The following is a 26,250-nucleotide window of genomic DNA, read 5'->3' on the forward strand; positions in this document are numbered from 1 at the left end:
AATTTAGTGGGCTCAGAGCAAAACCAAACTGTTTTTGTGGCATACAAAATTATGAAGAGACTTTCCCAATGTACAGGGTGACTAACAATCATCAGCCCATGCAACAATGTACAGCAATGACATTTTAACCACTCCCTCTGTGGTCACCTTTCATTTGCAACCGTCATGTCTGCTAAAAACAGGATGAGAAATTGCAGTTAAAAAGTGAGATTTTATCAGCTTTCCCAGACAGAATCAGATTAGGAAAAATGAGAAAAAGAAGGTTTCCTCTCATAGTTTAAGGAATAAATGAGCAGCTAATAAACATTCTAATTAAATAAGTGCACATATCCTGCTAACAAATTTTCTTTTGAATAGCAGAACTGAAAGGTTGTTGTGGTACTTTGTTTTTGTTTCGGCTTGCTTTTCTCCGCCCCCAAAGAGTAAATTCCACAATTAAATTATGGGAATAATGAGAGAAAAATTCAGCAAAGTCCACATAGAGAGTTTAAGCTGGGAAATCACAAGGCAAATATTCTTTTTCCAGTCCAGAAATAAAATCCTAACCTACTGGTTTGTGTTTCCTCCACACCATTTTTCACTCAGTCGCAATGATACCAGCAGTGGTCTGGGTTGACAATTCTCTTGAATAGCCTATGAACCTTGAACAGCCCAGTTGAAATCCTGCATTTCTGCTGCGACACGCCCGGCAGCTGGGACAGAGCTGATGTAACTGGCTTCAGAGATATATTCTCCACATCAACAGAGCTCTTGCTTTGCTTTACTGACATGGGGGATGCTGACATGCAGCATCCACACGGTGAATAAAAGGGTACGGCCGGGATACCACGGTCCAGCTTATCTATGGACCCTTTCATGTCTTTATCAGCCCAATCCAATCCATCAAATCCCATGACTGGAAGGTGAGACCTTCTTAGCCAAACTCCTCTGCAGTCAAGCTCATAGCACACATACATATGGTACTGTGGCCCCTTTCCTTCTGCATGACTGCCCTCCTGCACTGTGATCCATGGGATGGTTGCTTTTGCCATCCCGGAGAGAAAGCAAGACTAGGGAGATGCCATCTACCTCTGTGCAGTTCCACTGAGTAGCTCATACACAGTTTTCAGCCCGTCATTTGTTGCAGGACCATGACCCATCAGAGCCTCCCACTGTCCACAGCTCTGCCACTTTGGCCCTTCCCTATCATGTAATGACACCAACATTTCCATTAGGGTATGAGTGTCTTTGCATTATCTCTGTGCTAGAAAAGGTGCCTAAGAGACCCAAATGACAAAATCTAGTCAGGTCTGAAGGAGGTCTGGAAGAGCACTCATCAGAATGATAGCAGATGTAGCACCCTCGAGCTGCGGAGTTTTCTGGAGCAAACTTAATCAGAACAGGAATCTTAATGTAAACAAATGACTGCTGCTGGGTTCTTTCAGACCAGCAGGCCAGAACAGGTAAATATCTACTATCTTAACATTCCAGCAACTATTAGAAATACCCACAAAGGTTTCAATCATGCTTAATAATTAAAAGTAGGGAAAGGAGTTTCAGGTATTGTGTTAATCAACTGGTGCTAAAGGAATATGATCTTCCTCACAGGCAGAGTTTGGCGTGACAGCCAATTTTTTCCATGCCACATACTAGAAAGCACAGAAACACAATCAGCAAGAAGATTTCCTTGCTTCAAGATTCAGGATTTTAGCAAATGAGTCACTGAAGCATGCTTCAGATATTCCTATGCTAAAACTAGATTATAAGTCATATGTATAAAATCCACTGTTGCCCCATAAGCTGCCTGTTATAGCTTTTTCCAAATACTGATCTAGAGAATGTCTGGTATGTTGAGACTGACGAAAGAAGTCTGGATTTTTTATTCATGATGCAGATTTATCAGCAGATAGATGTCATGCAGATGGACTTGTATCAGTGTTGTTTTCAAGAATTAAGGAAAATTAAGGAAAATTAAGGAAACAGAAAAATCTTTGCTTGTCCGCTAGCTGAAGAATCCAAATCTCATCAGAATTATCTGCTTCCGTCCCATTAGTAAAGGGAAAGTAGGGTTTTGTCAAACTGCATCCGAGTACACAATATAGAGTTCATGACAGAAATTGTTGAATATGTAAGGAAAAACATCCCATTAGTACATGCAAGGAGAAGTGTAGAAGAGAGCTGTTATGGGTGTTCTAATGACTAAGATAAGGGTCTCAGAGTCAGAAAAACTGCACACAATTGCAGGCTCTGGCAGACTTTCTTTCTGACCTTGGGCTACCCACCAAATACTCCTGACTTCAACTTACCTAGCTATAAAATGGAGATGCGGATACTTAAAGCTCTTTATTCTTTGTTTGGCACTCCTAGATTGTTAGGTAGAGACATAGACCAAGAGGGTGATTTTTTTGGACCGTAAAGGAAGGGAAAAATAAGATGGAACGATCCATTCAAAGATGAATTGGACTGTATCCAAGAAACAAGCAAAGCACAGGTTAGGCAAGCTTGATGGCTGAAGGAGAGGCTTCATCCACGCAGATGGTGTGGTGGAGAGCTGGTGGGATGAGGATCGCTGTTAACTGTCAGGAGCATTAGCACTGTGAGGAGGAAAGACCTGCTTGGGAGGAGGGCACAGGTTTTACTAGGCAAAGCCTTGGCTGACTGTGACTGGCACGCAGGGAAGGTAAAGAGGGCAGGGAGAGGAGGGGGAAGATTTTAAGAGACCTTACATCAAGGACATACTGAGGAATGAAGAAGCCCACAGATCTTTCAGCAAAGAGTCTGAAAATGACAGTAAGTGGCACCTAAATACACAGCCAGGTCCTCAGGCCCAGTCCACACTCAAGTGATTTGTCATACTAGCCTTTTCCATCAGGACTGTAAAAGAATCATGCTCATAGCCATGAGAGCTAAAGCCTTGTACTGATACCATTACATCAGCCAAGTGGCCTCTGTCGCTCTACGTCCCTTTGTGCACGTGGCTGGAATCAGACCTCCCACTCAAAGCACTCCCTTGTGGATATAAGCTGTGTTTCTGTTAGGAGGATTAGCCAAAACAGATATACCAGCAAAGCAGCTAAGGTTGCAAAAATCAAAGTTGTAGTCTTTTACTTCTGATCAGAGCTACACCGATTTGCACCAGAGAAACAGCTGGCTCAGAAACTAAAATAGCTCATTAGTCAAGGGCATATTTCAAGGCTGGAATCATCTTTAGCAAAGGAAAGGGGCTCAGTGTCAGCGAGTTTGACAGGGGACACAGGAAAGAGTAACTGATCTTTATGGAGAATGTTGGCACAGGGAACCAAGGCTTAATCCTCAAAAAAGTCCAGAGGTATCACTGTTGTCAGTGCCAGGAAATTTGTGTCCCTCTGAACAGGCAGGCACACTTACCAGCAGAGCACAAAGGCTTAGATGCTATGTGTGCCTTGATTATAGCATAATATTAACAGACAGGATTTTTTAAAACCCTTCAAATGCCCTGCTCAAACAAATAAAACTTCCATTTTTCCAGAGGTCAGCCAAAAGACCAGCTCATTTCTTTGATGTAAATATTAACTAATGAATATACTGAACCTGCTGTCTCCCTGTATCAGCTCTTTCCTGATGGCACGTTGTTGGACACAATTAATGGACACAATTAATTGCCCTTTTGCCAAACTAGAATACCATCACTAGAGCATGAATTGAGGGAGCTGAGGAATTTGGTAAGCATGGGATACCTCAGGAAGCAGCTAGGAGAAGCACAGTACTAACAGCTTTGCCTTGTAAGGATGAGAAGCTCTTGACATTCATAATCTTCAAGTTTCCTATAAACCTATTGGATTTCTTGTAAAACATTTTTCATTGTCCTGGCAAAAACACTAAGCCTCTTTGGAGATACCTTTACAGCTTGCATTTCAGAGCTCCATCTCCCTCTTTCCATTCCTTTTCCTAGTGAGAGCAAGCCAAGGATCATCAAGCTCTCTGGACAGTCTGCTACTGTTGGGGGCCAGCTCCTGCGTCTTTCTCACCGCTACAAATGCCACTGCATTGAGAATTATTGATGTTGTTACAGAGGGTGCTTTAGTTGTTTGAGTATAAATAAACACAGTGCTAGTAAAAGACACTCAAGGACAGATGGCAAAGGTACTACATTTTGTGAGACCTAAATAATGTCATGCTGTGCCTTGAAAGTGCCTTCTGCTGGCTGGCATGTACTTGCTGTACAGGGTCTTTGTCTTCCCCTGGAAGACAAAAAGCATGTATTATGTGACTGCAAAAACATGAGTTTTCCCCTCTGTCTCTCCAAGACAGTGAGGGAGCACGGACCTATTTCTAAGTGCACTGTTGCGTTAACAGTCCTTGGTCTCCAAAGTCTGCCGACCCTCTCAGAGCTATGAAGATCCCTGGCAAAACATGAGCCCTCCTATGGACTCCTCTCTCTCTCCAGCTCTCCCTTACAACCACAGGGTTTCTTTAGCAGCTCACAGGTCCCCTTTTGGAAGTTTCAGCCAGGCCATGTGCTGTGCTCTGTACCCCAAGAGAGGATTTATAGATGGTGCAAATGAACTAAAACATACAAATGGGTGATTTCATTGTGAAGCAGAAGCACAGCTGAAAGATCTGGGCTAAGCCAAGCGGCATATTTTGTCTGAACGTATCTCACCAATTTGGGTGAGAAAGTCTGTGGTGCTTGGGAAAGTGAGGAAAGAGAAGGATGTGACAGGTCCAAAACGCCTATGAATTGCAGTGAATGGCTTGAGTGAGAGGCAGGGGGCAGTTCTGCAAACCAGACCAATTAAATATTACTTTGATCCTAGAGTAATGACACTGAAAGAACCACACTTCTGGTGTGTGACACCATCGATATTAATTCATCAGGGATCAGTTTGGCTTGGATACTTCAGACGAGAATGTGAAACAACAGAAAAATATTCTGTCAAAATACAATATACAGACAAGTTTCTTCATTGGAAAGGTAAAACAATGTTTTAATAGTGATGTTTGTAGATGTCCTCTTAACAATTGAATTCTGTTCTTTTATGCTACAAAGTCACTATTCCACTGCTTCCTTTTTTTCCTTTGCTTATTCTGGTTTGAATTAGAACACTATGAAGAAATCCAAAACTTAGAGCCAATTTGGCTATTCTCACACGATAACTCTTTTACTCTCCTGAGTACAGCAATGTTTATTTAGAAAGGAATGTTTCAGTGATCTTTGCTAAAAATAAAAATAAATAATCTACAGACAACTCTTATCCCGTAATGCTTATGGTATTCCATGTAAGCCCATTTAAGCAGTAAATGACTCTTGATATTAAAGCTAGATTCCTGGATTTTTACCTGACTTCCCCACCTTGCAACCAATCTTCTCCTCAGTGTTGTACATCAGTTTTAACTTCTTTGAAGAGAACATCCTCTCTTGAGTGATATTCTAGTCACAACAGTTGGGTGGTTTTGACTGTGGAGAGGTCTAAAACTAAAATAAAATAGTTTTACTCATGCCAAGTAGGCAGTAATAAAGCAATCAAGACCTTTTGGAAATGAACAGTTAGAATTGCACAGAAACCTATTATTTTAATGCAGATATGCTCTCAGCAACCTTTCTCACATGTCCATAGTCACACAACTTCATCTGAAAGATTATGCGTGGGACTGACATTTGGACTTTCATCCGCCAATAGTTCAAACTCAACATCAAAATGAAGGACTGCTCAAAGAGATGACAAAAAACGTCTACTTAATTGTGAATAGGCACATGCAGATTTGTCCTATTTGAAGTTATGTCCTTACTGCAAAGTTAAGCTCAGTTCTTTTAGGGTTTTACTCCCCAAGATTTCATCATCCACACAGAGGCTTTAGAAACTCTCTGAGTTTTGCTCCAGGACATTCATGGCTCCATCGAGTCAGTCAGCAGGGAACAGAGTGTCTTGCTTGTAGAGATACATTCTGGTGCCACGGGTGTGGAAAATCTGCTTATGCTTCCAACCAGAAGTCTCCAGAGGATTAAGTAGCCTCCAAGGAAGCCCTTCTGAAATAGTGTTGAAATAATGAATGTTAACATGTCCAAAACACTGATTAAACTTAAATTAAACCTGAAGAGCTTCTGGTAGCCCTTCTGTGGGTGTGAACCTGCTGGACCAGCAGCTGTGCAACATCTGAAGTAGCAGCCATTTAGGGACAAGTAAAAGCATTACAGGAAAACAAAGGTCTTCTTGGGGTATGTTTGCACTGTGCACTGGATGTGCAAGTTCCTAGGATAGGTGCTGAGATCTGTCGAGATACAGTAGCATAAGTGCCAGCCCACCCTAGCAACCTGAATATGTGCCCAGGGATCTGAGAGCTTGCCTGCTGGTGACTAACCCCTGGCGAGACCTTCACTGCACTCTACTGCTATTGTGATGTCTTGCCAGCTTGGTAAAACAAGAACATATCCACTATCAGCTGCCACCGCTGCTCACATTTGTGTTAACACAGTCTCAGAGAGGTCTCAGCCTCCCCAGGACTCCTGGAGAAAGATCTTTAAGGGATTAGTGAAGTCTTTGGATGGCGTGACTCCAACACCTTCAGTATTGGGAGGTTCAAGACAGGAAGGCCTGGAGTACCTACAGCACATCTAAAAGGTGACAGGCTAGAGTGGAGCAGCAGAGAGCACCGTTTAAACCCTGCTAACCCTCATGGGCAGAGGTTAGAGACCTTCCTGGCAGCTGCAGTCCCTGTACCTCTACTTACCCCCTCCTTTAGACGCCCATGTCTCATGGCCCATTTGGGGGATGTGTGGCATTTAGGCCATGCTACATTCAATGTTGTGCAATTCAAGGCCCATTTCCTGGGGATTTTTCATTTATATTCAGATGCTTACTAAGGATCATAGAAAAAATTATGTTGGAAAGGACTTCTGCAGGACTCATGGAATTGTCTGCTTAACAGAACAGGAAGACTCTCAAGGCCTCATCTAACTGGGGTTTGAGCACATCCAAGAAGAGAAATTGCACACACTTTCTGGACTTCTTGCTTTAGCACCTGACAACCCTCACTATGAAGAATTTTCTTCTGTATGCTGGCTGGCCTGCGTCCCATCTGGTGCTATGGATTTGTGTATGTCCAATTCACTTATGTGACCCCAGCATCACAGTTTCCAACTGTGGGTTATGACTCTTTCTTCTACTCTCCCATTAGACATGCAATTAGACATAGTAGCAGACTTTGCTAGTAAAGACTATCAATGAAAATGCTGAGAACCTCAGACTTCTATGTGTCATTCATCATTAGATCACTTCCCTGTTCAGCAGTAGACCCGCACTGTCTTGGTTTTCCTTTCACTACTAATGTAGAAGCCCTTCCTGTCGCTCTTCACATCATCACCAATGTCATCTCAAGTCAAGCTTTGGTTTTCTTAATCCCATCCCTGCACACCTGTGTAGTGCTACATTGCTCCTTGATTGCCTGTCCCCGCTTGTTTTGGTGTTATGTTTGAGTTCAGTCAGCAGTTCTCTGGGTACCCAAGCTGGCCTCATATACTGTCTGCTTAGCCTCCTGCATACAGTACAGATCATTCTTGGTCTTTGAGGAGATGATCCTTGAAGATCATGTAACCCTATGTGTCCTTTTGCTCTACATAGCAACAGCCAAAGGGAAGCTCCTTGCTAGTTCAAGCCAAAGTCTTCTCTCCTGAACCCTGAGTTGTCGTTCTGCTATTCGGCTTTCTCTGTTTTCTCATCATCTTGAATTCTACCATCTCTTGGTGTCTCCGAGGCTGCCATTAACCATCACAACCCCAAACACTTCTTCCATGCTAGTGAGTAGCAAATTAATTAGAACATCTCCCTACTCACCCTGTCCAGCACCTGTGTCAAGAAATTGTCCCTGATCCACTTCAGAAATATGGATTGCTTGCGTCCTACTGTGTTTCCTACCCAGCAGATGTCAGGTGGGTCAGTATATCCTATAAAAGCCAGGATTTGACATAGTGACACTTCTACCACTTGTCTAGAGAAGGCTTCATCTATTTTGTCTTTTTGACCAGGCAATCTGTAGCAGATGCCTACCATGTTACCTGTGTTGGCCTTCCCTCAGATCATGGCCCATGAGCTCCTGACCAGCCCATCACATAAGCCATAGCAGAACTCCATGCAACTGAGCTGCTCCTCTCTGTGCAGGTCATAACCCTCTTGCACATCTCACCCTCCTCCTTCTAAAAGGCACATATCCATTCATCACAGCCTTCAACTGTTGGTGTTCTTATAGTTTCTAAGTACAGAGGAGCAATGGGTGGGTCAATCCCCCGCCTATCCAGGTCTGCAATACTGTGTCTCCCAATCCAATCAATATAGAGATCTGGGCACTGTCTTGGGATGACTTGCTAAGAACACCTAAATTAGATGATGCATCTTTGTCTCTTGATTATTACACAGAAAAATGCTAATAACAGCCTTGGGGCAAGTCTTTAATCCACAGTCCCCACACGTCTCATTATAGTCAGAAATATAACAGACGTACTCTTCCAGATTCAGTAGAAAGAATGACTACTTTTTTCTAATGTAGTAAAGGCAGATGAATGATGGAAGCCCTCTGCCACAGATCTATTTTCCGTGGCAGGACTTCACATAATTCATGGACTTTCCTGCTTGCCCAGACAGCTGATGTGCTTGTGTTGGCTTCATACAGGAGAATGAAAAGTAAGGAGCTACAGAGAGGAGGAACCTTTAGAGGTCAGACCTTTTTAGGACCCGCAGACTTGTGAATGTCCAGAAACAACTTGTTTGGTTTTGTTTCTACCATATTCAAGGAAAGGAAAAAAATGCTCTCTTTATTCTGTAAATAAACAAGATCACATGGAGAAATACACTACATTAATATTATCAGTGTCTCTTCCAGACAGAAGGGCTGTAACGGGCGACAGTATACTTACAGCCTGTTCTTCAGACCTTTCCATGCTCTCTCTCACATGGAGAAAGCACTAGGATAAGAACATCTTCACAATCGGTGCATTGCAGTTTGGTTTCTTTGCTGCAAGCTGTAAAAATCTTACTGCAAACATTTACAATTTAGTCTGAGCACAGGAGCCGTAACTTGTACATAGTGCTTCCAATGCAGTTCATTTACAAGATGAAGGCCTTAGACCCAGTCAGAGCTAACATTTGGAAGCCTTGCTTCATGAAATCCGGACTGACAACCTCTCTTCCTACTGCAAATCACTGCCTGGTCCAATTTCCAGTTTGACTGCTGCTCCCTTTCCTCCAGCACACCTGCAGGTAAAAAGGCATCGCAAGCAACACGCCATCCCTGGGCGAGGAGCAAGTGAGGTGATAGTGCCAGCCGTCTGTACAGAGGAGCTGCTATCGGTCTTCCTGGGCTGGAAGGGTGGCTGGTTCGTTGGTCGGTACAGCTCCGGCTTTGTGAGGGCAAGGGAGATGAGCCACAGAACGAACAGGAACAATAAGAAGCATCTTCAGAGCTCTGTCAAAGATTCATGGAGTGTTTTGTTTATCTAAGAGGGGAAAGAAGTTGGATTAGAAAATATTCCCCCAGCAGGAAAAAAATATTCCCCAGCAGGATCAGGAAACATGATGGAATCTTTCACCACTGCAGCACCCAGTGAGCACTTGGCTAGTAGTAACAAAGAGCCACATTCCTCACCTCACCGGGGCTTAAGACTACTAAAATGCCTGTATGGGTCCAAACAAAAATGGAAAAAATCTGTTATTTACTGATTAAATGCTGCTTTTTGTGTGTCTCCCTTGCACAGAAAAATGAGTGGGCTCAGGCTGCCTCTCTTTTCCTTGTGTATCAGACACTGGTCCCTAACGAGACAAGAAGAACAGGACTGAACCAGAGGGACCAGAGACAAGCAGCCTCCAAAACCTCCAGGTCCTGCCATGCTGGCTCACAGAGAACGTGATGAGCCCTGTAGCCCTGCTACCACGAGGCTGCTCCTTCATAGACTGCTGCTCCAAACCTACCTGCAGCACGAGTAGAATGAGCTTGAGCTGACTTGACTTCTTTCCATACCTCAAGACACTCAACTATGAATTATGGCCACTCCACATGTAGATGGCAGCCACCTCCCTCCCACCTGCAATGCCTGAAACCCCCAACGGCAGAGTTGCCTTAATTAGTCACCAAGAAGATTTTTTTTTTTTTCTCTGTTTCTTTTTCCATTTCTGAGTTGCGATGTTTTCTGCCAACTTTCTGCTTGGCGTGAATTTCTATGCTAGAGCAATACAACCTCTGAAAACAGACACTTGCCCTGGAAAGCCTGACTTACCCTATATGGAGCCTATGAGTGGCAGAACCATAACCAAAATCCAGTCAAGACACTAGGCTATGCTTGCTGCATTCATCAAGGCTCTGAGCAAAGCAGCTCTAAGAGAAGAAAGTAAATGGGAACTCCATGAATGCCGTTGCACAGAACCCCCCATCCATCATCACTGAGAGGCATTCGAGTTTGTACTCTTTATGTAACCCTAGCTCAGCAAAGTTATTCCAATACAGTTGGCACAATCGGGAGCCCTTTAAAAATAAAAATTCATGGAAATGGCCAAACTGCTGTGATTTCCTGATAAGAAACTGCATGCGAAGCCTCCGGCAAAAAAATGCCGGTAGTTGTATGATACAAGCCTTTGCTTTGCCTGTCATTAGCAAGGGTGGGTTTTGCAGGGCAAAATTCTCCTGGGCCAAATAACAGGAGACTGATAAATACAGCTTGTCAACTGCCCTTTCTGACTCACTCTCTCCTACTGGAAGGATGACTCACTGTCATGTGTGAGAGGCTGCCAGGTCTTGCTTACATGCTTAAACAAGCATGGATCGACTGTTTTAGACATACATTACCTCAGAAGAAGCAGAACTTAATGCTGAGAAGGCAGCCTGGAAAAGACTATGCTGACTAAAGGATCTGAACTTCAAGGTATTTCTCAATCCTTTCTGGAAAGTTCAAGGTTGTTGTTAGATTACCACAGAAAACGTAGTCCCAAAGCCATGGCTGAGGGCTTGGCTGATGATCACAGTGTTTTAAAACCAGGACTCAATAGGTGCATCAGATTTTATGCAGATAATTCCTGCAGAGTGAGCCAGAGAGCACGTTCTAGGTGCAGACAGAAGTGACTGAGACCATGCCTGGTCTAGAGCTGCTTTTCATCCAAGGAAAATGGTATGCCAAAAGCAGTCACTGTTTTATGGTGTGAAAGTACCCTCATGAAGCTACCCCACTTAAGGAGACTGTGAGCAACCTGCCTTGAATCTGGAGAGGGGCAAACACAGCATGTTGAACATCATCTCTCGATCTGAGTAGCTCATCAACTGCTTTTGAGCAACACCAGTAGCAGCTCAGGGCTTCTTCCTCTTTGCAGTGACAGACCTTGCAGACAAGTGACAGCACACAAAAAGCTGGTTGCATCCAGGAGCTCTGCTGCCTACGTGAGTGTGTGCTCCACCCTTCAGTCTTATCCTGTTGTCCTGGGCCCACCACAGGCCAAGAGTGCAACTCTGCAAAATCTCTGCCTCAAGCACTGCAGAGACTGCTCACAAATCCCAGTTATTAGCGAGCACCACAGACTACACTACCCTGCAGGACTGATGTCCAAAGCACACTTTTCCCTCAAACAATGTTTGTTTGCTTGTACGTGACACAGCAAGGTGCTTTTGCAAGGACTAGTGTACTGGGATGTCAACCCACAGATCAGCATCACAGCTAAAGAGACAAAACTGTACCCATCCTTTGGAATACAGAGGACTCCTAATGCAGGAACTGAAAGGTTTCTCCCAAGACCATGAGAAAGAAGCTGTGCTGTAGCCTTCCTCAGCTCCAGGTATTAGCCAACATCTTCCTGCATCGTTCAGTAGGGGAACCATGCTGCTGCAGGATAATGATACTACAAGTGCCTCATGTGTGTTCAGATGGGTATGCACCATCCAAGAGTTGCCGATGGAGCCAGGAAAGACAGTTGCACATGCTTTGGCCCAGCCAAGCTTTCAGGAAATCTGCAACTAAAGCACCATCTCACTGTCTCGTTATCATTTTTCAGCCCATATGAACACTGACCCGCCTGCCCAAACTGAATGTATGACCTAGAAATGTTAATTTTGAATAAAGAGTGTACCTACCATTTCACATCACGTATATAAGGAAAATATAGCAGCCTCACACACAGTTCTACATACATCTTCTATATTTATTCTCCTTTGGGAGAGAATATGTGTTTTGCATCCCACAAAATTTCTAAGAGGTCATTTTTAAACATTTTTGCTCTGCAGCAGAACTGACATCTAATGAAAAGCTTGAGAGGCAAACTGCAGGTCACAACAGCCTCATCTAATTGTAAAAGGACTCCTCTGACACATGGAAAACAAGCACAGGCCACGATGCTACTTAGGCATTAATATAACATGTGCCAGTCTAAGAGAAGAGACTAAATAATAGCTGGGACTCTGCATTTCGAGTGTCTGTCTCACTAAGGCAGTGGAGAGCCACCCCACATAAGCGATCTAGTCCCTGAACTAGTGATTACTCCAGAAGAAATAAATTTCTCATCATAATTGTGCTGCAAAATTTCAACCTTTTAAAAACTGAACCACACATTGCAAGGAAAAATGATATTATTTTTATCAAGCATAGGTAATATTACGCTGAAGAATTTCCGAACCAGCACTAACGTGAAATTTGTCCTCTTAACAATGATGAAAATGTTACCTCTCTGATTTTCTTCTACTGTTCAATCATCCATTATTTTTTCATTGATTCTTATGGACTATGACAAAGTCAGGATTCCATCCTAAATTTTCCTTCTGATGTTAATGATTAGCCCGTACAGATAGTCTTATAGGTAAAACTATACCATTTCTTACCATTAATTCATTTTTTTTCAAGATCCTGACATCTGAACCACATATTTTAAGTTTAAATATCTAAGATCTGCTTTCCGAATCATGTAAAATCAATGCTAAAATATATATATGCATGTATATATATATATATGCAAGATAAAATGAAATTAAGACTCGGTAGATATTTTAAGTAACAGCATATCTAGAGATGATAGAAATAATAAAAAAAAAGAAGTAAACACAATATATTAAAGATATTAAAGAGCAACTTCCTTCGAAAAGCAAAATTTCAGCAACTTTTACACTATAGTAAGTCATGTCTCTTGGTTTCTTTGCTTGCTTTCTGCAATGAAGGCATTAGGATGAATTAAAAATAGTTGGAAAACAGAACCAGGAATTACAGTCCAGGCCAGCCAGTCACCCCATCAAGGCCCTTGTGTGCTAAACTACCCCACCTCTGACAAATAAGTTAGGCTTCTTAAGCTGCCATTTCAAGGTGTTTTACTTAGTAATATAAAACCGCATCACTCAACACAGCTACCATTTCTGCTAGTTGCTCTGATTACAGTCACCTTCTGCCATTGCTTTTGAAAGCACAGCTGTCTGAGCACTTAGACGGTTTTGGGGTCTTCTCAGAGGTACCAAACTCTGAGATCATTTGTCAGGATGGACAAACCACTTTTTAGGCTTCCTTATTCTTGTTCTTCCTCTTCCTCCTCTATCATCTTTTCAGGCATGCTGATGAAAGATTTTAATTCACTACAGTGAGCTCCAATGATGCCCACCCTGTTAGAAGACATTATATTAATCTGTTTTCACACAATGAAGCAAAAGAAAACAAGAGGGGACAGATGTGTAATGTTTCCTATATAAACCAGCAAAGAACCTTTGCCTCCTTTAGCTGAAAATATCTGCTCTCCTCCGGGGAAAAATGAACAGCCGTGCTTCTACCCTCAGCACCTTGCACACCACATCGTGTTTCCCTCTGGTGTGTGCATGCACATAACATGAAATGCATACATCCGAGTGAAGCTCAGTGCTTCCTGGAAAGGATGACCCTATTGCATACAAATTACAGGACTCTGTGCATAAACTATAAAGCCAAGATGCTCAGGATGCACCCAGCTTCCCAAGCACACAAAACCAATTATATGTGCATTTGTAGCAAATTTCACGCTCTTAAGAAATACCAGACTTGCTGGTTGTGTGTTGTAGTTACATCCAAAGATTTTGCATGCACAGTTCTGTAGCATTCATTAAATAGTCAGAATTCTGGAAGATCCAGACAAATTAGGGCAATTCCCAAATTCTAATTTTTCAGGCATAGAAAGAAAACTTTTGAGGGAAGGTCTTACAGGGAGGCTTGCAGCCCTTAAACAGAGCAGATTTACAGGGGTCCTGTTCACATGAGTTATTATGTTAAAATGGTTGTTAACCATGGCTGGGGGGGGAATGGAATTCCTCTTTTATAGTGTGTCCAGGCTTGAAAGATTTTGGTTTTATCATGAATCAGAAAAAAATGTTCTACTACGATCAAAATGATATTTTAAAATTACGAAGTAAACAAAATTACATTTTTTAATAAAGTACCTGAGTAGTGTCTGATCAGAAGACTACTAAAAACATAAAGTCAAAAAGAAATAAAAAATTGGAATGAATCAGAGAATTACAGAATGGTTGAGGTTGGAAGGGATCTCTGGAGATCATCCAGCCCAACTGCCCTGCTAAAGTACGTTCAGCTACAACAGGTTGCACAGGAGTGTGCCCAGATGGGTTTTGAATATCTCCAGACAGGAGATTCCACAACCTCCCTAGGCAGCCTCTTCCAGTGCTCCATTACCCTCACAGAAGAGGTGTTTTTCCTCATGTTTAGGTGGAACTTCCTGTGTTCCACTTTGTGCCCTTTGCCTTTTGCCCTGGCGCTAGGCTCCACTGAACAGAGTCTGGCCCCATCCTCTTGACACCTGCCCTTAAGACATTTATAAGCATCGCTAAAATCCCCTCTCGGTCTTCTCTTCTCCAGGCTAAACACAACTGAGTCTCAGCCTTTCTTCATAAGAGAAATCAGGAGAAATCAAGAATCATGACAGGCTTAAAAAATAAACATCCTGTTTTGATTTCGAGAAGTTTTGATTAATTTCTGATCAAATTTATGTTGAAGCATATTTCCTTTTCCAAAGAAAACTTTTGAGTAGCTGCTTTGCTATCTGTTAACCAAGAGTAGAATCTTCATGAGTTTCAGGCTCTCTCAGGTCTCTCAGGACTTACACTCCTGTTCCTCTTTAACTCCCATGTAGACCATATCCTTGGTCCAGTGGCCCCTTTCCCAATGAGGAAGACCTAGCTGTCCAACACTCTTCCTCATCTATTTATACAGAGAAATAGCCCCTTACTTGGTAGTGAACAATTCCGATAAGTCCATCAGGCTGTCACACGTGCAAGGTGGAGGGTGTTTGTTGCAACAGGAGTGGGACTCAGAGAGGTATTGAGCATCATCCTTCAGTAAGGGCAGCAACGTGCTGAGCACTGGCAAGCGCTGATGAGCCACACTGTTTATGGAAGGATGCTTGGCGTGCAATTTTCCTGAAAGAAAACAAAATGCAGGTGTTACTTCAGTGTATTCGGACAGGTCTGGTTTCCTGAGGACTCACCAATGCGTCAAATATGTATCTCAGATACAGCAATCGCACTGTATTTGCATCAGCAGCCTGGTCTCCTGGTTTCTGCAAGACCACATTCTTCCTTTCTCTTAAGACAGGATTGAACATGTCAGAGCAAAAAAGACTGCTGGTTTCTTTACAAATCACTTGGAAGCACTTCCATCTGAACACAAGCCAAGCCACATAGCTGCAGAAGGTGCAGAAGCCCTAAACTGAAAGCACAGATCTCCTTTGCACTGGGAAAAAGGCATGGAGTCCCACTGCATCCCAGAGTGCAGGTTGGCATGATTCCACTAAAATGCCAACAACCATTTGGCATCAAACTTTACTATGCATCAGTGAAGTTTGAAAGGATTGTCTTTTTTTAAAGGCATGCAGATGGATGGTGTCTTTGCCTATGGTAGTGGGGTAGGAACTGGATGATCTTTAACGTCCCTTCTAATCCAAACCATTCCATGATTCTATGACTCTCTGAGACGTGGCTTGAAACAGGTTTAGCTCAGATGGGCTTCATCATGCTCAACTCTGATCTGTTTGTCTTAGTCTTGCTGCTAGAAACTAAGGAGATAACCTGAGATCATCACCCAGTTTCCCTCTATAATCAATGGAAAGAGACTGATGGGATGAGTTCTTATCGTGCACATCTCTCTCAAGGCAACAATTCACCCTCTCTCTGAGCTTGTATGTTCTGCAATGGCTGTCGAGGCAGACAAAGGGCATGGACGGACTGGACAGCTATTGCTTGGGCAGCTGCAGGTAGACAGGATGATCCCCATCCTGAATGACCGCATTATGATCACAGAAAATATTACTACCAAATATGAACTCGTTGCGTCTCACCTCCGCATGTCTGCTTGCTGATTAAAAAAAAAAAACCAAAACCTAGCTTTTCACTCCTATTTAACATTTGCAGTCCTTGGCATAAATTCCCGACAAATCGGATACCCACTAAGTCTGTTCTTGAAAAGATGGCATTGCTGGGACTGGAGTTGAATCCACACTTCCCCTCTTTCAAGGAAAGGCTTCCCAGTTTATGAAGTAGAAAGTATGATTTGGGCCCAGCTGTTTTGTATTAACTTGCTGAAGCCCTGCTACATAGTGAATTTCCTAACTGGCTGATGGAGCTGTGTGTTGCAGGCCAGAAGAGCTTATTGGCATCTAGAAATGTTGCCAAGGGCAATGGAAATAAAAGAAGGCTGTAAAATTTCTTGCCTTTCAGAGATGAAACTGTGAGGCCAACGATGAGAAGAAATCTACAGACCAGATTTCCCAGAGGAACCTCAGGCTGTGGTGGGAGCTGCCTGGGGTCCAAAAGCCACAGAGGGACTGAAACTCCCCAGCTGGGGGGCTCCAAGGGGAAGAGGTTTGGGCTGAAGTGCAAAGAGATGGTATTTTACAGGGACATATAGGCCCTAGAGGTAAAATTTTATTCTAAGTACTCTGCCCTACAAGTAATGACCAGGGAAACCAAAAAGGAAAGGATTTGGATCTCCAAGGGAGTGACATACTCTAAGCTGACAGTCACGCTGTTTATCTTTGTGTCTTTCTTAACTCAGAGAAGCTCCGATGTTTCTGCAACGCTATTTTCCTCCTAAGGCAGCTAACAAGAGCACAAAATTAATAGCAGCAGTCATCCTTTCAGTTTTCTGAACAGAGCATTTAATATGACTCAAGGGGCTATGCCAAGCTGGCATTTCACCAGGGCAATAAAGTCATTGCTGGTAGATCCTCATGACTAGCATGTGGAGACCCACTGTCCAAAAGGAAGGCAAGACTTCTGCATTGCCTCAGAAGGAGAAAATGCAAAATATTGTACGGCTCAGTTAATTAAATCTGACAGAGAACAAAGCTGGATGTGATGAGCAGGCGACACTCCCCTGCTATGCTATCTCGACTGAGCTCTCTGCATGGGCCTCTCAAAAGCGGTCAGCGCTGATCTAACCCAGTTCCCACTGAAGTCAATAGAAAAACTCTTCTTGACATCACTGGAAGAGCAATAAGCAGAGCTACCAAGGGCACAAAGCCAGGGCAATGCTGAGACAACAAGCTTGAAAATCAGAAAGGAGATGCCTTATGTATCTTGAAGAAGAAACGTAACACATGCCCAAGAATGACAAAGGACCTTTGTTCAAGAAGCAGCAATTTGCCCAGTGGAAGCCTGGGAGATGCTCTTGCCACCCATTTGAGCCTGGGAATTCTCGCACAAAGCCAAATGACTGTCCATCATGGAAACAGCCATTAAAGCAGAGGGTGATGCACACATTCCAACAGCCACTCAGTTCTCCTGGAGATGGCACAACTCACCCTCATGGAAATTAAAGCAAATTTTCCCTGCTAGCCTACAGATCACCACAGATCTGGCTTGGTCCTGCCAGATGCTCAGAACAGCCTGTCTCTGCATTAACTCACCCACTTCTCAGATGTCCCTTTTCTTCCTGATAACATTAAGTGTTCCATACATCTAGGGTATCCTCAGTTGATACCATCCCAGAAACATCAATGCACAGCACCTTTCAGCTTTATAGCTCTATTTATCATTTTCTGACTTTCATTTATTGATTTTTCGATCAAGAAGACAGTTTATCTCCCTACCTGGCTCCCAGCAGCCATAATCCTGCTGACACTTCTCATATATTGTGCAAGGGAAAAGAAGCTTGACTCTGCAAGCACAGCATGGTCGTTTGCCAAAGCAGAACTCCCAGAACAACTCTGATGCTTTTGATTCCTTATGAATTGTGGCGATGCACAGTATTCTGTCTTCAGACTACCAAAGCAGAGAAACCTAGAGTGACCCCACCTTCTTAAACCTAAATGGGAAATCCAGTTTCACCTTTTAACATTATACAGCTCAGTCTTAGAACTTGTCCCTGGTTTAGCAGAGAAACCTATGTAGAAGCCAGCAACAGAAAACAGCACTAATAATCAGAGCCAAATAAGTCCAGAGGTCCCTGCCTTTCTTTATAACAGCACTTTCTTCTCTTAGGTCAGGTAGGAAGCTAAGAGACTTGCTTGAAGCAAAGTTTCCTAAAATAAGTGTTGAACTAGGAGGCACCTCCCATGTCTAGGACACGGCTGCTAATCACCTAGGAAAATACAGAAAGGGCCAGAAACCATCAAATTTCAGGACAGGACTTGTAGGAAATATGAAAGAGTGAGCAAAAGGCATCATTCCTTCTAGTAATACAGTAATATGGATTTCCCAGAGCTGTGAGGGGAACAGGATGGAGTTCATACATGAAAGAGAAGAACAGCACAGCCAAGGGCAGGCAATGCAGTAAGCGCGGGGTTTGGATGCAAGACAAGAGTGGCTTCAGCCATCTACAAGATGAATAGGGACACACAGGGAAGAAGTGCTTCCTGCACCATTTAGCAGCTCCCGCCACTGTAGTTGACTCTAATATTGCCCACAGATCACACCAGCTTCAAGGATCAGTAAGGTCTGGCTCGTCTGCATTCGCACCAATAATGCATGCAGCTTTGGGAACACTCTGTGTTTTTCCCATTATGACAAATGCCCATAAGGAAACTGGCACCACAAAAAGGTTGCACAATCCCTGTCAACTTAAAAGGAGAAAGCCAGACACACCTATTCCTTCCTCAGCGTTGGAGGCACAAAAGGACTAATGCTAACACGCACAAATAACAGGTCTAGAGAAACTCTCTCAAATTCCAGTCTGGGATAGTATCAAGACTGGATTTTAATGCTGCATTTTAAAAATCATGTAAATTGTTAAGATGAAGATGTTCTCCACCTAAGCTTCCCTTTTTAGACTTTCAGAGGAAACCTTTACGTGAAGAATCAATAATTTCATATGAACATTTGGTAGATCTGGAAGGGAAAGCAGTTTACTAACAAAGTCTAAGATTTCATTAAAATGTCGCTGCGGTAAATTAGAGTGAAAAGCAAAAGATTTAACATCATCGTGAACCCATAGATGGGTTATAAGAAATTACAGTAAAACTGAGGGTTGTACATTATCAATTATTTCTCAATTTTTTAATGTAAACATTTTTCAAGTTAAAAAAAATCATCAAAAGTAACCTCCCCTCAGTTTCTGTTTTGACAAAAGACCATTTCCATCCAAAAACGTGTGCTCAAGACATTCCTAACCGTCTTTTATAATAATGAGTGTTAATCAGTTCTACCCCTTAGCTCTTGGTTTTGGCAGTTCACATAATGGCCTGGGAGGATCCAGATAACATTTAAGGCTAAACTGAGTCAGCCTGGAAAAGATTATATTTAAATAATTGCAGTATGGTATGGGAAGTGCCATATACTATAACACGCTCAGCATTAGCCTAACTCTGAAGTCGCTGTAGTCAGCTACTGCCACTCAGCTATGAGTAACTCAGTGAGGTCTCTCTTCATGTAAGGTGCTGTGAAGGCTTTAAGACACAGCTCTTTTCTAGCCTTTGTGTTTTCTCAGCATGGACACTAACATCCTAAACCACTGCTAGCTTCTAACTCCAGACATGATGGAAATATTAAAGAACACAGCTTCTTGACCCAGCTCTCTGCTCTCACTCCCATACTGGTGGAGTATTTTGCCACTAGACCTCTTCCTTACCCCAGTCCTGCACATTCTGATTCACCAGACAATGTGACCGAGTGAGAGGCAGTAGAGCTAACTAACTGGGTGTAGGAGAGGCAGTTGTATTCAGCTGCATCCTGTTCTTGGATTCAAGTTACTCTCTGAACTAAGTTCCCCCCAACTGAGTCTCCTAAGTGCAGACATGAGGGCCACCCAACAGAACTAAGGAAATGCTGTCATGATCCTCCTTGCCCAGCCAGTGAGGTTAAGAGGATGCCTCTGCTCAGCAGAAATCCGGGAGCAGGAATATGGCAGAGAACGCTGCTTCCAGGAGTGCCTGGTGAAATGCCAGTGTGCCAGGGTGCAGAGGAACATATTCTTAATTCTCAGGGTCCTGCATCTTGTGGGATGGAGAACACTAAAATGAAAGCCCTGTTGGAACAGCAATTCCGGCTCCCCTTTGACTCCATCATTTCACAAGTTATCTTTTCTTCTTGATTAGAAGGAAACTCAGGTTCCCCCACCCCAGCCAGAAGCAAGGTTGCCCAGAGCTGTAGGAGGCTTGTAGGAAGGTAAATGAATGTTTGTGACTGCCTGGCAGCAGTTTCACACCAGCTCACTGAAAAAAATTGCCTAAAACTGCTCCGAGAAGATGCCTTGGACTGGGGTGCTGGGTGAGGACTGTCAGGTCCTTTCTACTGCCAGAGGAAGGAAATATTGTGCAGGAACATACATGGCTAAGGAAAGAGTCTCCGACACTAGCATGGAGTATGATCTCTCTGTGATTATGTTCTCCTTCCACTAACCATTTATTGTGGTGCTTAGTTGCCAGCCAGGGTTAAACCACAACACCTTCATCTCCTGTTAAAACTCCCCTTTCCTTGTTCTCATCATTCCCTTGTTTTTTTCTGCATTTTCAGACACCCTCCCGTTCTCTCCTGCCTTCTTCAGTTTCTATTTTAATTCCCACTATGGATCTCTCTCCCCTGTCAGTTCGTCACTAGTTCTATCACATCTAAAGGTAAGTTTATTCCTACCATTCTGAAAAAGCCATGCACCATCTTCTCAACTCAGAGGTAGAAGTCCTACACCTCCAATGCCCAAGCATAACCTCTTCTTGTCTCTACTCCCTTCGCTTGCTGCCCTTCGAGAAGATGAACTAATCTTACGGTACCTCAGACTTGGCATAAGAGGAAATTTATGCAGGGATTAGTGGCAACCAGCAAGTACATAACTATTTGCTTTCGAAGATTTAGGAAGTGGAAGTGGCAGGGGTAAGGTCCAGGGCTGGCATTGCTCTTTACCCTGCTGGCTTTCAAGCTGAACCCATCAAAATTCTTGTTCTGTATATCTAGTGAGACTTCTGCATACCAGGGCTAGAGCTTTCCATTCTGGTATCCTGAGCTCTGCAGCAACTTGTTGTGGCCAGAACACTTGGCAAGAGCTCACCAGAAACATTTTTGGAGTTAGTTAACAGGTAGATCTGCAGGGAGATCAGGACAATTCTCTGTCTCATGGCCCCTTAGTTTTCCGTGACTCCTTGGCTCATGTTATGTTTGTTACCCTGGGCACTGACTTATGTCACTCAACCGGGGTCTTGTGCTCCTTGACATAGGAAGGCTACCCAGAAGGGAAAGCTTTCCTTGTCTAACTTTCCACTAAGCATTTGGTACTGCTGTGCCATACTTCATTTGAGGGTGAGGTTACAGTACACCTTGGCAAGCTGAATCCTGGCCACCACTAACTCTGCCAACACATTGCCCATTTCTTTCTTCTCTAAAAATACCACAGCCCAGCTTAAAACCAAAAGGGAAAAAGGTTTTCGGGGAAGGTGCTCTGGACAGACGGGATGCTAGGAACATCTGAGAAGTAAGCATGGTTTTCAGGCACGTAAACCAACATGTTGTGTGGCACTACTGTCAGGGGACCCCTCTGCAGCAGGACTGGGTTCAGATGCTCCCAGCACTGCTTGGCAACGCTGGTGGGACCACAAGGTGTGAGGCTGAGGCCCAGACAGTCTTTCTTGTCCCGCACAACTTATAGGCTGCATGCCCACAGCCAATCAGGTTGCCGTCTTTGATCCTGTCTAGCTTATGAGCCCTTTTTGCAGCCTGCATAAAAGTCGTGAAGGTGCATTTAGATATCTCCGAGCGCAAGCTCTGTCACAGGGTGGCCTGGAGCAGTGGGTCTGGCTCATTTAGAGACGGAACTTACCCCTCTTCAAAAAGGCACACAAAGTGCTTTTGGGACTGCCTCTGAACAGGAACAGCTGACACCACAAGCCTGTATTTTAAGCCAATTCAGATCAAACACTAAGGAAATGCCAAACCAAAGAGCTTTCTATTTCCTCTGCTTCCCCTGTAATCCACCCAACTGCCTCCCAGGTGCCTGGGAGTGCTGCTGGCCTAAAAGCTACCAGACTCCTTTCACACTCTGGGGAGTTGGTGTTTCTATCTGTCCTGGTGGCCTCCAGCTCTAAAACTTCCTACACAACCCACCTGTAATAAATTGGGACAATTACTCGGGGCTTCTCAAGGCTCATTGCTAATAAAATTCAGCAGGTTTTCCTCAAAAGACATGAAAGCATTGGAAGCAGAAACAGACAGAAACTGAAGGGGAAAGAAAATGCAGGACAGAAATAATAGCCCATATTCAATTCATGTCTCATCCGCCACTGCTGAGTTTTTGTTCTTAGAGTCACCTATTTCAGAGGTGAATATTCCCAAGCTGTCTCCAGTGGTGGAATGTCTCATACCCACTGCTTTGGAAAACTGGTTGGTTGTTTTTGAAGTTAGTTACAAGATCTTCCTGAACCTAGAAGAAGCCCGGAAAGCCTCAGGCTTGGGTTTACAAAGAATCAGCACAGCATCAAAAAAAAGACAAAATCACAAGAAGATTGTCCACATTCATCCTGACTTTCTCAGATAGCTACGTCTTCCAGTCTTTCCTTTTCCAAAGGAAGTTAATGCACAGAAGCAATGACTTATGAAGCCAGGACAGTCTTAGATGTTCTCTTGAAGCATTGTGGACGCTGATACTTCTACATGGTCTAGGTTCAAGACAGCTGAGGAGCTATTCAGGCCATCAGGCCTGGCTCCCTGTGGACAAAAGTAGTCCCAACAGATGAGTTAGGAATCTATCATAGGCAGCCCTAATGGCAGGAGCCCCAAAACACACCAAGTAGCAGGAATAACCAGCACTGTTTTCTGTTACTAGTTTATCACACTGGGTCTACAAGAAAAGCAGCTCAAGACTGCACAACCATTGGATCTCTCTTTCATATAGGAATATCAGGCTGATAAAGGACTAGGCGGGTCCCCAAGCCCAGTCTCCAAATAATCTGTCTGTCAGATTAACTGGGAGCAAATTATAAGTGACACTAACAAGACATGAAATGATAACAGCATGTCTTGCTTCCAGTCTGTCTCTGCTTGTGGCACATAGCCAGTACTATATAGGAAAGCAAAAAAGCCTCTGAAACTAAATTACATCGGGGGGGGTTGAGTTTTCTTCCTAAGAAGGCCACTAGCAACACCCCTGAGCATGGGATTTATGTGGATACATACAGGAAAACAAATGGGTACGCAATCTTCTTTCACATTCTCTCAAATACATCAGCATATCACAAACCCAAGGATTCATATCACGAGTATAATTTTACATCATTATGTTTCTATTACGTAGTTATAAAATCCCTTTCACAATCTCATGGAGCTCCACCTTCAGAAAGAAAAGTAGTTTTCTTTCCTGCCCTCACTACTTCCTAGGGGAAGGCCATTCCAGAACTTTACCCCATAGAAGGAAAAATACAGTCCTTGCTACATTTGATTTGAAATATAGCAAATACCAAGTTTAGAATTAGAACACGTAGATAGCAGAGGAAATGGGAAGTCTTGAACAAGCAAAGAAGATGCAATCTCAGAAAGCTCTTCACACTGTGATTAATATCTCCCTGCTCCTCCAAGTCAGCCAAGATACTAAAACAATTAAGGAAGATCTTCAATATTAAATAGGACATAAAATTGCTTTGTATTTTATTTTCCTTCCTTGTATTTATACTTCAGTAGATCAACATCCTGCATTCCTGCTTCTGCACGTTAAATAACTCTTTTTAAAGCTAATGTTAACACTGCATGCAGGTAATCCTGACAAGCAAGCCACTTCCCTTCAGAGGTGGTAATGAATCTAAATAAAACAGTATTATAGAAGTGGAGAGTCAGGTTTTCCACCAAAAGGCAGGACTCGCTTTGAGAACACTGCATGGCAAAACACACTAAAGTCTCTCCTGGCAGTTTTAATCCAGCGCTTATGCCTGTTACCTACTAACTAGAGCCTCTTTGAGCCAGGAACCATAACCCTATATTGCAATAGGTCCAAACTCCTCTTTGTTTCAGTCATTTCATGTATTTGATACACCAGTAGCTGCTGTGAGCCACGTTGAGGTGCCACGGCCCATGGAGTGACCTTTTTGTCCTTTACCAGCCAAGAGCAAAGGGATCATTTTGTAAATTGCAGCTCAGAGCACATCACCTGAATCTACAACCTTTGTGGACGATGCTACACTGACGCTTTTCTTGATTAATGAATTATTCCTTGCACAATGAAAGAAACATCATCAATCTATGCATGTAGAACAAGTCGATTTCTTAAGACCACCAATCTTCCAACAGCCTTTTCTTGAATCCAGATAAATCAGCCCCTCTTTATAACCAGGCTTCATGAATCATGAAGTAGTCATTAGATGTTTTAAGAAAATAGTCAATCAATTCTCAGAGACTATTACAGACTCCAGAAAATCACTGAACTTTCTAACAGGTGTAGTTTGCAACTCTGCAATGCTTTCTCCCAAGGCAAATAACCCTCTCACACAGCAGCTGCTAAACTATTCCCCTGGCATCCCACTTCCACTCTGCAAGGTAGCAAGTGTGGTCACACACCCTTACTTGGGAACTGCTTTCCTAGCATATATCCCTCTTGTTGTAACATGTTTCTAGCACCCAAGAGTCATGTGAACCTGCTTTGCAAAGTATTTGGAAATGAAGTCTTAAAGCAATGAGACCCACAGCACAAATTAACACCCAGCAGACTCAGCTGCAACGACTTGGTGCTCTGTATTGCAAGCAGAAATGACTGGATGCTAAAGTCATTAAAGGGAAATGGCATTAAGAGATTTAATGTTGGTGGTAGTAGTAATGATTTATTCAAATTACAACATTACCTTGAGGAGCCAAGTTATTTGATGATCCCATTGCAGCAGGACTGGATCCAGCCACCATCTTGAAAAGGAGACTACAGTGATGCCACGCCACGTGAACAGCAGTGCACACCACTCCAGGGCAAAGAGCCGTTCAAACTCTCCCAGTACGTCTCTCTCTACATAGTCAGAGAAGCTTCTGCCCCACAGAGCACAGAGGACAAAAGGACGGAGTACATAAACAGTGACACCAAGGGTGCAGGAAGGCAGCCCAGATTCCCAGTCGTGTGTACTCCTGGTGCACACACTGTTGTGGATGCTCTGGTTAGTACGGAATTTAACTTAGAATAAAATGGATAACAACTTTCAGATATTTAGGCCCAAGTTCTTAGCTTCCTTTAGAATGGAAGGCTTTCAAACAGGTGATAGGGTTATTTGTCTGCACACGTCAAGTACAACATACATTTGGTATTGTTTCCCACTGTACCTCACAGACAAAAGATTTCAAATCTCTGATATGTCATAGTCTACTTCTCATACACTCTGGTCCCTCCACTACCAGCTACACACACATAATTCTTGAAGCAAGCTCTAAATGACAGACGTCCTCACTGCTGCAAATGATAGCATGTGATGCAACTCATTTGCTACTTTCAAGAGCAAAGCAGCATCTGAAAACACACAGAGGGGAAAAACAATATTTCCTCAAAAAAATTGATAGTATTAGTACAAATAGCTTTCTAGCTTGCATGGGCAATGTCTTGTTGATACAAAATACCAGCAAATACTCACATTTCACATCATCCATCATCACAGATTCTTGTTGTAACCACTTTGAAAGCCTATGCTATTTTCCTTCTGTGTCTATCAGCCTTCTTTCAGGGAGCGTTGCACTGCGATCATCTTGGAATATGCTAGTGGTTGACTGATACATAACATTTAGGGACCCAGTGTTAATTCCAGTCTGAGAATATTAACATTATCCACCTGGTATGTACTCACTTTATTGCACTCCGTTTCAAAGGGACAGGCAACGAGATGTGTTTGACAGGTATCCTGAAGTAATTTCCAACTACTGTAACCA

At 43.2% G+C, this 26,250-nt stretch overlaps 1 protein-coding gene across 6 annotated transcripts in view; it reads right to left on the reverse strand.

The window, feature by feature from the left end:
• Positions 1-1,678: 1,678 nt before the first annotated feature.
• LOC104062368 (uncharacterized) overlaps positions 1,679-26,250 on the reverse strand; it is a 38,086-nt gene continuing 13,514 nt past the window's right edge. For 2 of the 6 annotated variants that reach the window (XR_008450189.1, XR_008450190.1), the window contains exons 3-4: positions 15,174-15,363; positions 3,661-9,445 (exon numbers count right to left, since the gene is read on the reverse strand). Coding sequence is in view for 1 of the 6 variants with exons in the window: in XM_054068824.1 (XP_053924799.1) it covers positions 5,962-5,986; positions 15,174-15,363 (215 nt within the window). In the remaining 5 variants the exon portion in view is untranslated. Of the gene's footprint in view, positions 9,446-15,173; positions 15,364-25,958; positions 26,103-26,250 lie in introns of those variants that run through there. The other 4 variants (XR_008450191.1, XR_008450188.1, XM_054068824.1 and 1 more) reach the window with 4 other exon arrangements.

Source organism: Cuculus canorus, chromosome 5 (assembly GCF_017976375.1).
Source record: "Cuculus canorus isolate bCucCan1 chromosome 5, bCucCan1.pri, whole genome shotgun sequence".
Taxonomy (NCBI): Eukaryota; Metazoa; Chordata; class Aves; order Cuculiformes; family Cuculidae; genus Cuculus; species Cuculus canorus.